This window comes from Catharus ustulatus, chromosome 2 (assembly GCF_009819885.2).
Source record: "Catharus ustulatus isolate bCatUst1 chromosome 2, bCatUst1.pri.v2, whole genome shotgun sequence".
Taxonomy (NCBI): Eukaryota; Metazoa; Chordata; class Aves; order Passeriformes; family Turdidae; genus Catharus; species Catharus ustulatus.
Window position 1 is genome coordinate 109306658 of NC_046222.1, and position 14420 is coordinate 109321077.

The following is a 14420-nucleotide window of genomic DNA, read 5'->3' on the forward strand; positions in this document are numbered from 1 at the left end:
AACAGGAGAGAGAGAAGCTCAAGGCCAATAGATTTTCTTTTGCTTTGAGAAAACTAGAGGACAGAAAGCAAAGGAAAAAAAACTCCCTTAGTTTATTAATTCTAATAGAAAACACTGAGCTCAAAGGACAAAAGCAATCACACGTTGAAAGGAAATTAAAAACATAGATTCTCAAGAGGCACAATAAACAAAACACATCCACTGCCAATGGGAAAATAAATTTTGGAAACAAGACCTCAAGAGAAGATGGTGCCTACAGTGCCACTTGATGGCTTATTCTGGGAGTGCATTCAGAGAGAGCCATGCCCCTGAGGTGTCAGCCATTCCTTGGGATTCGGGTACAGCAGAATATATCTGGAAGCTGTTTGATAACTTGGGTACAGAAGGTAAAAATTAAAAACTGCACAAGTACTTTGTACTAGGGAATCTTTTCAGCTTCAGGGTTCTTTCGGGAATTTTTATTTGTTTGATTTTGTGCTTTGGGTTTTTGTTGGGTTTTTTTAACATCATCTTCTAAACAAGAAACTGAGGGACTGTGAAAGCAATCACGTAGAACTTGGATGACCCTATATGGACTGGGTGGTACTTGCACCCTCATTTCCCCAAAAAAAGTCCCCTACCACATGAACTAACCAAATAAGAAGTAGTCATAGAAGGCCTCATGAACAAGCTTTTAGAAGAGAATCTGGAAAAACTACCACGGCATTCCACAGAAAAGTAACTGAGGGATGTGAAACTCCAGTATTCACTCCCAGCTGTTTTCTTGCCATTTATACAGTTCTATATTTGTGGCACAAACCATCCCCTCATTACACTTAAATATTCATTCCCCTTTCAACTCTATAGATGCCAAAATAAGTCACTACAAGAAAAGTCTAGCTCAATCCCCAGTTTATCCTCTTCTTGGGCATGGGTTTTATTACTTTATCTGATAACAAGAGGAAAAAAAACCCCATCCACTAATCTTGCAAATAAGAGGCAACAGGTTTGTCAAAATTCAGTTTTCATCATGTAGTACATAGCAATGCTACCTAAAAGTCAAAGAATAAGCTCAGTGGGATTAGAGAAGTCTCAGTTAAAGAATTGTGAGCTTAACTCCATGCACTAGACATTGGCAAGAAGCTGACTTCTCAGCAGGAAGAGGCCAAAACATACACAGCAGTACAGTGACAGAGTAATCCCAAAGCAAGCAGCCTCAGAACTCTTGAATGACATGCCAAATGTCCTTACCCTCATGCTATGGGTTAATTATCTGGCATCCCGTGAAAGTGTAAGGGTGAAACATAATTGGAATTCAGATATCTGCATTTAATAAGACAATTAGTTACAGTTGTGCTTTGGAACAACTGTAATTAGAGTTAGAGCTAATGAAGTAGGAAAATGACAAGCAGAAAGGTATCAATCACACAATAAACATGAACATAAACAATGATGAAAATGCTTCTCTTGTTAGTTTTAAATGTACTTTTAATTTAAGTCTGTTAATTAATGTCTCATGGGTATCAGTGTCTCTGTAGTTATGGAAACCTATTTTAATGACAAGCATTTTATCTATTGTGTTGAACATTTGATCTTATTATAATTAATTTCAAACTATTTAGGACAAACAGGAAGGCACTGTGAATTCTGAACACATACAACCTCTGTGATATCCATCTCCTGACAAGTTCAAAACTCACACTTGCTGTTGTTTCAATGCACTCTACAGCCCCAAATCACTTCTGCCACAGCAGGAATTTCCCATTAAACCTATCACTACTATAGACATAAAACCCCTTTCAAAACACCTTATCCCATCTGCTGGCACCAGAAAGGAGAGTCTGGGCAGCTTTGGGTGCCATAACATACGCAGAGGTGGGAGAAGGGAAGACATCCTCATGCTCAGCACATCCCTCTGTGGTGTCAGTGCAACCTGGGAATCTGGGGAAACACACTTGGATGCTGCTGGAGGCAGCTGAGACTTGTGTTCCCTTCTCTCAGCCCTGTGCTGGGGGCAGTGATCTTGAACAGACTTGAGGAGGAGCAGAACACATTTCTTTAGGAATGAAGTCCAATCAGATTTTCTTTTCAACAGGAAATTTTAATGAGTTGTCAGTATTCAGTATTTTGATCTAAATACCAGTTTTAGTTCACTGTAACTCAGTTAGGAAATTGATTCATTTTCAACTAAACAGAAATCCATGGAGATTTCAAAATATTAATTCAAGTCAAGTAAACCAATGCATTCAATTGATACAACTTTATTAGGAAGATACAATAAAATACTATCTGTGGGAATCTGAGACCTATTCATGAACAAAAAGATGGCATAAGAGAAAAGAGCAACTGGAAATGGAAAGTGAATGATCATTAATGTTCCAAGTACTGAACTGCTCTAAATAATATGAAAGATATCATCCAGTTTTTAATCCTTAGTAATGATGAGCAAAACCTGTATTTTACAAGAATTATCTCAAATTGTTGCCTGTGTGGAAAGGCTTTTTCTGGTTCTTTGGCGGGAGGTTTGTACAATAACTCAGCATGATTTTGGCCCTTGCAAAAAAAAAATCCCTCAACTTTCACCACTGAGGAAGACATATTTTTTAAGCAATAAGTCACTCACATCAAATATTTATCATTTGAAATAAGAAGCATTGTATAATGATAAAACCACTGTGAATTGCATTTCCACACGATGCCTTTATGTGGCATTACCTAAAAGCAGAAGGGTTAACAATTAAATTAGCACATTCATTGGTGCAATTTTCTGCATCAAATCAAGTTCCTATTTCAAAAGAAATATTCTGTTCTACATTTTCGAGGAATCAACACTATTATAAAAGCAGAAGAGGAAGTTACAACAAGTGTTCAGCATCAACTGCTTGGTATCAAACATAATAAAGGTCCCACAACAATACTTCCTAAAACACTGAGAATTTTTTTAAATTTCCTATTTTCCCTGTTCTACCAGCTAATAATCTACTTTCATCCAAAAGCGCAATCCAAGTGGGTTTCAAAAATATGCCCTTAACTATAAGCACACACATACAAGTACATGAAATGTTTCACTTTCAAAGTTCTACATTTTTCTATTTTAATGCAGACATTTTCAGTCTCTTTGAGATATTAATAAATAAGTTATGTATTAGTTTTTCAAATTTTAAAAAAGACGAGATACATTCCATAAATGATGCCTAGTGTGTAATCTAAATTATTTAATCAAATAATTCATTCAGTAGAATTAATTTGTTGGCAGGATACTAGGAAGAGGTTTTATTCCATCAATTTACTCTTAAAAGACACAGACTTAAAATTTTTAAGTAGTATTGGCATGGTCATGTGAGGTCAAATATACCTCAAATTGCCCAATCAAAACAGTTCATGTGATGTCATGAAACTCATTATAATGTGGAGTTTACAATATATTCAAAATACGCTCTTACAACCTTGAATTCCCTCATTACAAAACTGCTCACAGACAGAATAAGGTCGCTTAAGTGACACATCATGTCTGATTCAGGGGAAGAATGATGTGCAGAGCTGGCATGCACAGCTAGGTTAGAGCAAAACCAGTCATCACTAAGCTTCTTACAGTCAGAGAATTTAATCTCTTAGAAGAAAATGTTGAATGCCACGTAGATTACAGCAGAATTTATATTCTTTTTGAATTGATAGTTTAAGTGACAGATGTAGGAAAAAGTAAATTATATATGTATATACATACACACTATATATCCAGAAAATAAATGTTGAATTACTAACTGCTGAGTCATGGCAGAGGAAAAAAATCCTACAAATAAATGATACAAACTGCAACACACATTATATTGGCTGCCTGAGCATACCAAGGTCTGATTTTTAAAGCTAAGTAAATAAGAATAAATGAGTTAAAATGCATACTACTTAAAGGATGCATGTTATCATTTTGACTTTGGTCCTCATGCTATTAAGCTTCAGAAGATATTTGTAAATTCTCTAATGGAATGCTGAGGGTATTGGGAGCAGGCACCATTTCTTGATCCTGCAGCCAGAGTCACCCATGCAAAGAAAATCTCTGTCTCTCTGTCCAAGCTTGCATAATTTGTTCCCATTTCATGTAGTTAATTTTCCACATCCAGTTCTAAGCAAAATAAGTGCATCTTGAGTCTCTAAATATTTTTGGGGGGTGTTTATTTGGTTTTAAGGACTTTTTAAAACTGATTAAAGCCAAAATAAAATTCTTAAAATTTGCTGCCGAAGATGACAAAATATTAACTCCAGTAGAGATTAAAGTAAATTTCTTAAATGTGTTAAACTTTGCAAAGGAAGTTTTTCCCTGTGGCTAGCTTACAAAACTATGAAAAGTTTCTTTTGCTATAATCTTTGGTTCTTCATAGACAAAAACTAAAGAGGTCTGTAACACAAACTTAGAGCTCTTTCCCTGAACAGATCTCTGAAACATTAACTGATGTAAACCTAGCAGAAATGCTACAGGGGGCAAAAAAAGTCACAAAATCCATAACAAAATAACCAACATCCCCTAATCCCCAACAGTAACCCAAAGCAGACAGGTCAGTACAGCAGAGACGAAAAATGTCTGGTTTAAATTATGTATGAGGAGCTTAGCATGCACAAGGACATGTCAGAAATGCATGTGTGTATATTCAATTAGAGATGTGCTCACCTCTCCCACAACTTCAATGATGTCACCAACTTTTAATTCCAATTCATCTTCATTTTGAGGCATGTAACTGAAAGCCACCTGACATCTCCTTCTTCTGTTTCTCTCTCCTGAGGGAAATGAAGGAAATAGGGAAATTGTAAAATAAAACTCCATGCCATACACAAGCCAGAAGAAATTATTAAAGATGAAAAATTATTACTTGAGTATTGTTATCAGAATCTGAGTGTTTGTAATATGTGGGTTAATTCTCCAATGCTCAAGGCACCATTTGTTGGGTTGTGGTTGTTTTCTTTAAAAAGCCAAGCAGCTAATAGCTGCTATTAAGTTGTTTATTGCAAAGGCACATCAGTCTCAAAAGACAGAGTCACAAGTGTTAAAGGCCTTGCTAAGTTTTGGTTTAGTCCCAAATAGAAGCAGAAGCTGCTCCTGATGGTCCCAGCAGGGTCGATGTTGCTGCGGCAGCTCCTGTCTTCTGTGGGCGATGATGGTGGTGAGGAGAGCAGGAACAAAAGCAAAAGGCAAAAGCTAAAGCAAAAGGCAAAGAGCAAAGCTCTTCCCAATGAATGGATTCTCATACAGAAACTACCCAACAAGCTAAAGACACAAACTCGAACCACTACTACTTAACCTATTAGAGTTCTAGTTTCTCAGCACGCCAGCTTATGTATAAACTATGCATGTGGTCTATCTTGTTCTAGCTGAAAAATGTAAGTAATATTCTTACTAGAGCTCTATTATGTCTAAAAACTACATTCCTGGAGCCTCCACAGAAACACTAGTACCTAGGACTATGTTTTTCAACCTTCACTAGATCTTGCACTTCTACTCTGGCATCTGAGACCTTTACTCTCTAAAAGGACTTAAAACTTATTCTTACTTATTCTAAAACTTAATTTACACCTCTACTTTATGTGTGAGTGGTTTAATATACTTCAATCCACCAAAAGGTTTTAATTCAATCCCTGCACTATGATTTCTCTCTGAAGAATTCAGAGACACTCTTGACTTACATACTCCAACAGCAATACTTAGTCTATCTACCTAGATCTAACTTACAAAAGGAGCCAAAATTTAACTAATTTGGCTTCCTAATGACAGGATGGACAAAATTCACCCAAAGGATCTTTCCAGGTGCATTCACTACAATTTCTCTTCTAGGTTAATGCTCTATACATGTGGTGTAGGCAAATCCAGAAACTGGAGGGATGAGGAAGGGATCCAAAGCTTATAAGGAAATAAGCTCTCAGCTGTATTTTTTTTGTCCACAATTCTTTCACAGGTGTACAAATAATTCATTAGCCATTCTTCATATTGTTTTCACATAGAATCATAGAATTGCTTCGGTTGGGAAAGACCTTTAAGACTGTTTAGTTCAACTGCTAACACAGCACTCCCAAGTCCACCCCTAAACCATATCCCTAAACTCCACATCTACATTCCTCTAAATACCTCCAGGAATGGTGACTACACAACTTCCCTGGGCAATCTGCTCCAATGCTTGACAATACCTTCTATGAAGAATTTTTTTCCTAATATCCAATCTAAATGTCCCTTGCCACAACTTGAGGCCATTTTCTCTTATCCTGTCACTTATCACCTAAGAGTGTGAAATCCTACCTCACTACAAACAGCTTTCAGGTGATTGTAGTGTGTTGAAGGCCCTCCTCAGACTCCTTTTCTCCAAGCTAATCAATCTCATGTCCCTCATCTGCTCCTCATTGCATTTGTGCTCCAGACCCTGGACATGCTCCAGCACCTCAATGTCTTTCTTGTTGGGAAGGGCTCAGAGCAAGGCATTGATCTGCTGGCTCATGTGTCTTCTTGCATCCTCATTCCCTGTGACTGGAAGGACAGAAAAGAATACTGCTTGTGCTCCTGATCCCTTAAGCAGACATCCCAAGGCCCTGAAGAATCAATCTCTTGATTGCCCTCAGTCTGCTAGCTGCAATTTTATTGCTGCCTACCTGAGAAATCAATACTGGACAATAATCTGAGGGCTGCACCAGGGTAGGAACCTTTCCATCCACACCTTCAACCCAGGCCCCAGGGAGACTGCAGAGTTCCCAAAGAAGTGAGTCCTGTTGGCATATCAGGCCTTCTGTTCCCTCCAGAGGACAGTCTGCCACAGTAAAGACCTGCCTTTTTTTCTTTATGGTAGCAGTTTGGACACAGGGCTGACATCACCTTGGTGACATTTCCATGGCAATGAGCCATCGTCCCCACTGTTCAGCTCCACTTGCAGAGCCTCACACCCATTATGCCAAGGCACCAGGGAGGTGGGGCAGTCACAGAGATACTCCTTGGTGAACCAGGCAGGAACTCACATTTATACCCATGCAGATATACATGTGTGTGTCTATACACAATATGTGTGTGCACACATGTATTTGTAAGATGCAGTAATGTTAGGTTAAAGAAAATAGAAGGAAAACCACTGCAATTGGGTTAGAAAAGGTTAAGACAGACTAATTTTGATCATCAACCAGATTTCAACAGAAATCTTTCTCTTCTGATTTGGATGTCCGGGCAGTGAATCCATAGCTTTGAGTAAGACCCCTTACTTGCCACTTCAGAGTTTTAAGAGCGATAAGTGAAAATACTCTGTTCCAGAGGTTCATTTGCCAGATCTCCTGGCTTACATGTAATTATAGTTGTATGACATGAGAGAGCTTCCCTAAATTAAGTTGCTAAGCTGGCTGCTTAGCCTCTGTTAGCTGAAGTACAACTTGCTGATTTGAATCATGACTGTGTTGGAATTATGCAGAGGACCAGAAGGTAGGAAGAGAGAATTTATCCAAAACACAGAATTTCCTGACTATTCTCTCTTGCCTAGAAGCTGTGCATTGTACAAACCATGCTATTTCATATAATTTATATGCATGTATCCACACAAATACATACAGGTACTCTACACAAGTAAATGTACTTTCTCTTATGCTATTTCTCTTAACTGTAAAACACTCTCAATATATACCCAAGTTGAAAGTGTAAACATTTTCTAAGCACAGTCTCAATCTGAAATTAAATTACAGAAGTAGATTTTATGGTGAGTGCATTTTTTGTTCTGCAACATCTCTTGATAATCCTAGAGTGAATAGTGATTTTTTTTCTTAATCTATTATTTCCTATTTATTTCCTAATCTGAAGCTAAAGACAGAAGGTAGAAAGGAATCCACTTTTAGCTTTCTGACAATATTTTTCACAGCTACTACAATCCTGCATGAGTGGCAGATTTTTGAATGTTAAAATGAATACCTTAATGCAGTGTAACCAAACTCACCCAAATTGGCTCTTTCTTCCTCACCTAGAGATGCCTGTGCTCATTCTTCACCATCTGAACTAAAACAGTCTTAAACTGACAACTTTACCCAGCTGCATTCTAAACAACTTAAATGTAATAAATACCCTCCATATTGAGGACTTCTTTCGTTGTGCAAGAGAGGGTGGCTATTTCCCATAAAAATAGCATTCCCACTATAGTTTCTGACATCAAGTAGCAACTGATGTTGCTGATGTTGCCTGATGTAACAGATGAGAGTTATCATCCTACTTAATAATGAATATTGTGTGACACTTTGGAGAATATTTTTGAGAGTAAGATATAAACACAATTCTGGATGTTAATAATGCAACTGTATGAATCCTTCCCCTCCCAATCCATAAAGTTATTTTATTACTGTATACAAAATCTAGTGAAAGTCTGCATTTATCTCCATTAGTCTCATGGTTGTCTCACTGCTCTCCCCTCTCCTTCCAAATCTTTATCTAAAGAAATAACTAAATGAGGGGTAGCTAGCCAGCAAGAGACACAGATTCTATGTACCAATTAGTTGCCTGATCTAATGCAAGACAACAGACCCAGGAGTGAATATCTTTGGTTTTAAGGAGAAGGGGTTGATGGTCCCTGTGTGAATGCTAATGCTTGGTGCACTTGAGAGGAACATGAGATGTGTGAAGAGCTCTACAGCTCTTTTTCTACTGGTGTGGCAAGAACAAGCTAACTTTAAAAGGTTTAAAGGTAGGTTAAATGGAAAAAGGAAATAGCTTGTACTTAGAAGTTTCAAACAAAGAGGCAAATAAATAAGTCTTTGAGGGCACAAATCTAATTTGTTTCAAAGTGGTGTTTGTTCAGATCCTTAAAATGGTGTTTTTGCCTCTGTCAGCAGACCACAAAGGGGTTACCTCCAGCTAACATGCAAGACAGACTATAATTTCCATACATTTAAATGCTCCTCTGGCATTAGCAACAAAGGCAAAAAAGGAGCAATGACAACAGATCAGTGTTGAATGCCTACCTTTTTAAGGGGCATCAAAAACTGAGGCAATGCTACACAAAAAATCACACCGGCACTTACCTGCTGCCATCAGACCTAGGAATGGTCACAAACTGACAGCTCATGATTAGCTGAAAAGCACAGCAGCAGCAGCAAAATAAATAGGAAGTAAACTATTTCAAAGTTAACTAGAATTCTCTAATCCAAACTACCTTTTTTTTTAAAAAAAACCAAACCTTAAAACTTCTGTCATGAAACAGACTTTTATATAAACGTATGCACGTGTGAGTGGGTTATGGTGGTTTCTGTAGAGTCTAATTTTCACTGATGACAATGTCTTTGTAGTCTATCCTGTCGCTCTATTAGGAAAAAAAGACAAGTTGAAGAAATTTCCTGTCTTCTGTTTCAGATTTTCCTGCACATGGCATCATCTGCCCATCAGTCTCAGACTGATTTTCAATTCTTCCATCTTTAAAGCTCGATCTGGAACTGGGGGAAGCTGGTTCAGTTCAGTGTCTCCTGGCTAGACAAGCTGAGCTGTGATACAATTCAGCCAGAAGCCAGTTCTAAATTTAATGTGCAAAAAGACAAAAGGCAACTAGTGCATAACTGAGGATGACTTATATACTTATAGGTGTATAGATTTTGATGGTACAGCTGTTTTGCACAGCCAGCCTTGGTGGTTACTGTATCACCTTTCTGTTTTTTTAAATCATTGAATTTTTGTCTTGGCTGAAGACAATTTAAAGGGGAACACTCTAAAATGAGTTTTCCCTTTTTGTTTTAACCAATTTCTTTCCACCAATAAGCAGAAGCAAAATATGAGTTATCCATGACACTTGTATCAAAATGCACATGTTAAGTAAAAAGACAGCACTAAAAATTTCCTTCCAAAAGTTAGATGCTTTTGAGAAAACTACCTAATTAGGAGCAAACAGTACTAAAAATGTTAACTTTTTAAATTGCTTTAAATGTATTGAAGAGAGAGTTATAAGACTTCAGATAGAGTCTTAGTCATACTAAATTCTAATGTGGACTCTGTCACTATCTTCCACAACACAAGGACTCCATCCTCTTTTACCCACCCACTAGCAAAAACGTATTTCTGATCTTAGAAGGCACTAGAATGGTCAAGTTCTAATTTCCTTCTTTTCCTGGAGGGCTTTGGCAGTGTAATTCTGACCTGGGATTTGACATGTCAATTCCAGTTCTCTCATCACCCACAAGCTGTTATAAGTTGAATGGCTTTGGATGGATGACAAAAACACCTGCTGAGGTCTCTTCCCCATCTAGCAAAAAACACAACTAAGATGGGAGGGAATATTGGGTGGGGAAATATATATTGGGGGTGAAGATATGTTTGTGGGAGGGGGCTGTTTAGTTTGGGTTTTTTGGTCTGGTTTGAATTTGTGACATTAATATACCAGAGAGGAGAAAGATAAGCTGAAGGAGGTGAGGGGAGACAGAATATCTGAGGTGCTTCCAGTACTCTCTCAAATGGGTTATGTAAAGCTGCTGTGTTTTTCTACAGGCTGATGAACTGGGAATTGTCCTGCTTTGACATGTGCAGCTAAATCACAGAGACTGCAGGACTCCATTAAGCACAATTAAGCCACAATGCAGTATGGCATCACTGCTAGTAATGTATTACTCTGAGTGTGTTAATGTTCTACTGTTACCCAGGAGTGTTTTCTCTTGCTAGACTCCACAGCAACACTTCCAAGCTTCAGCTATCTGGCTGCTGCTCTGGATTTTATGGCCAAGATTTGTCTGTGAGGAACCTGAAAGCCTGGAAGACACCTTTTTTTAACACCATTGCATTTTGACACATAGGCACTGTCAGAATAACAGCAAGCCTCATTGTCCAATTAATGTATTCTTTTGTTAAGAACATGCAGCAGTAATCAGGCCTTTTAATGGGTATAATTCTTTTGCATAACAGCAGTAATTAACTGAATCAACTTACAGCAAAAATGTAGTACCAGTGGTCAAAAGCTTTTAGGAGAAAATAATAAATTAACTAAGAAGTTAATTCCATATGCCACAGCTGGAGCCAGGCTTGTGCGTGTGACAGGCAGAACTGCAACACTAGTGAGGCTGAGATCATCACTTAAGCCTAACCCAAAGCAGAAGGAAACATTAGATAAATAACTGTAAATAAACTCAAAAGACACTTCCATAGTTTAACCATACACTGCCAATTTTTTTCTCGATCTGAAAGTTTTAAAATGCAAATAAATTGAATAGAAACTTAATGAAGAATGCAATTAAATAATCACCAGCAAATTAAACAAAGCAACTCCAAACTCTAATAGGAACCCCAGGACTTTGCATACAAGTTACATACTTTGTAATCTACCTTTTAGAAAGGAATTATAAAATTCAGTGTTAGAAGTTACATACTTTGTAATCTACCTTTTAGAAAGGAGTTATAAAATACAGTGTTAAACTACACGTTAAACTCAACCACATGCAGAACTGAAAATGTGATTGTTTATCAAATCTACTAATTCTAGTACCTGTATCTCCTAACCTTCATCATGTAAATAACTATTTTGGATTAGCAGTACTGGAGAAATAATCCATCATAAGATAAAAATTGGAACTTAGTGACAGGGTTTCAAACAGGCTCTTCAAACTGTATTTTAAAAGCAGTTACACAGTCCTGGTAAATACTGGACAAGCACACTCAGCTTCCAACCTGTTTGCAGAGATGCAAAAATATTTTGTAGCAGCAAGGGATATTTTTACAGCAGCTAACAGCTTTTCCCAGGTTACACATTCTCTTGCCCATTCTCAACAATAACAATTTGTGGCTCTCATGTACTGCCTTTCACAGCAGTGCATTCCAAGAAATGCTTCTGTCCTCACTGCACAGCTGGGCAAGCCAAGGCACATTTCAGCTGGTGGCTTCCCCTGTCACCTGTGACTCTTTGGGACTTTGTTTACTGTCACATGCACTAGGTCCCACTGCCTGGCACTGTGTTCCCCACTGTTCCTTATGTAACTCACACCTGTGGACATCAGGGGATCCATTATCCAACACAAGGTCTTGTACTTACCTCTACCTTTGGTTTCTTTTCTCATATTCAGAACACTTGGGAGGAAACATTACAGAATGTTTGTTACACTGGTTAGTGTAAAGTTCTTACAAAATGACTGTATAAGAAGCTTTAAAAATACTGCAGACAATAGATATATGTAGCAATGAATTAGTTTTTCTAAAGAACAAGAAGAAATACACAAACCTGAAATATTCTTTCTTGGTTGACAGACCAAGTTTAAAAATGCAAGAACAGAAACACAACAAGACTTCCAAACAGACCTTTTCTCTTTCAATTCTCATTGCATGGGATGATCCCAAAAAATTTATCCCCTTAGCTAAATTCTGAGACAACTACTTGGGTCATTACCACATTTTTATATTGATCTCTAGAGAAAATATTTGAATAAACCAAAAGCAAATATGAGTTACTGTTGCATCTTTGCCACTTCCTGTATGTTCTATCATATAATTCTCATAGGTTAAACTGCCTGTGCACATTAGCACTTCAAACATACAGTAAAGGAAATAAAATAGCTCTAAATTGCAAAAACACTATGCATATTCAGTTTTTTTAATGTTCCCACTATAACAAAGGCACTTAGATTAAACCACATAGATTCCTAATCTCCAAAAGCATTGTTTTTATACTGCCAGCTTGCTATCTTGAAGTTGACTTCAACCAACTTAACTAAAGAGCACAATTCACAAACACCTTTAAAAAGCATGACTTTTTCTTAAAGACTGCTAACAACTGAGCTACTTCATTTTAAGACACCAGAGTATCCATGCTTTTCAACAGATTTTCAATCTCTGTAACGACATTATGTTGCAGGTCTTACTCTGACCTCTGCTAGATCAGTTTCAAATAATTCTCTCTTAGCAGGGGAAAAAAAGCCATCATTGTCAACATTTTATTTTCACTCCAACAGGTAACAACATACATTAAACAAATGTGTCAAGAAATGCTGAAAAGATGCAAAAAATATAGCATTGAGTTTTCTGCTTTGCAAAAAATGTACTCATGAGAGCTATTACAAAATGAACACATGCAATAAATCAACAACTCTTAACAAAACCCAAAACTCTTTTTCATACTTGGCATCTAGGACATCAGTTATATTTTTAATCCAGAATTTTGTTTTCCTCTAGAACATCTGTACAATCTGTTCATTTTGCCATTAAAGGCAACAAAATTAAACAAAAATTAGTAACACATCCACAAACAACAGACACTTCACTTTCCAGTTCAGCAGTGCTCCCAGGAAATTACATCAAATTTGCCTTGAAATATAATCCCAGACAAATCCTAAACTCTAGAAAGCTAACACCAGGAAGGCTAAGAGATGCCCTGGTCAACTGGGAAAATGATTCTCCCAGTCTGGGGCCAAGGGTCTGGTTCTGCCACACACACACACAGAGACTGCTGGGGCAGGAGCACTCAGCCATGTGTCTCCCATGGCAATTAAGCCATGACATTTCAAACCCTTGTGGAGAGCAGAGCCTTGGCAGGACTCCTGTCTGGCTGCTGACATGCTCCAGCCCAGCGTGCAGGGTTACACAACTACCTGTCCTTCAGCTCTGCTAAGAGGAAAAAGCCCCAGGAGGAGCAGTCAGCTGCTCTCCTCCTGTTAAGATTTGTTATTATTTCTCAGCTACCATCATAAAAATGCTATAATCCAAAATAGCCTGCTGTCTTAAAGGGCATGTTATGCTACACTTTAGCATTTGAGGGTTGCACAAGAATGCAGGAATACATGTGCAGAACAGCAATAAGCAAATATGATAAATTGAAATAAATGAATTTTTCTTGCTGCTGCTGGCCTTACCACCCCAGGCACCATTAGCTCTGTGATGGCTGAGCAGAAGGTAGGTTTCCTGAAAAGTATCTCAGTAATGAAAGTGAAATATTCTTTGTCCCACAGCTTCAAAAATTAACATTGGCACAGGATCCACACAGGATAGTTCCCTCCACAGGGGGATGAGAAATATTTCTGCATCAAGCAGATCAGATGTGTATCATTATCCTGCAAAATTGAGCAACAAATGGAAAAAATAAACAAAAGGCTATTTTGACAAGTCAGCCTACATATACAGTGCAGGGAGAGAAAAAGTCACCTCAGGCAAGGTTGGAGAAAGAAGAGGAGGCAGAGTTTTGCAATACCTGCATCTAGTCACCTCTGCAGCATCTTTAGTTTTTTGGTCATGAGAAACTCTGAATGCACAGAAATTTTTCCATATATTTTTAGTTGCTCTCATCAGTTAAACAAGTCTCTGTGACATTTATAAGCATTCATTTTTACTAAACTAATGAAACATTAAGAGTGATGGCTCTTAAATAAGTAAGGAGGTTGCCAGCAATTTAGTTTTTTAATATGGTGTCATTTCCAAAGGATGCCACAAACAAATCATCTTCTTTTGGTCTTCTTCCTTTTACTTTTTTTCAAAAGATTTTAATGCA

The 14420-nt window shown here is 37.7% G+C and overlaps 1 protein-coding gene across 4 annotated transcripts in view; it reads right to left on the reverse strand.

Moving 5' to 3' along the window:
• Window positions 1-14420, reverse strand: part of SH3KBP1 (SH3 domain containing kinase binding protein 1) — a 212591-nt gene that overhangs the window by 102110 nt on the left and 96061 nt on the right. For all 4 annotated transcript variants that reach the window (XR_004416976.1, XM_033051162.1, XM_033051163.2 and 1 more), the window contains exon 4: window positions 4643-4749. Coding sequence is in view for 3 of the 4 variants with exons in the window: in XM_033051162.1 (XP_032907053.1) it covers window positions 4643-4749 (107 nt within the window). In the remaining variant the exon portion in view is untranslated. The remainder of the gene's footprint in view (window positions 1-4642; window positions 4750-14420) is intronic.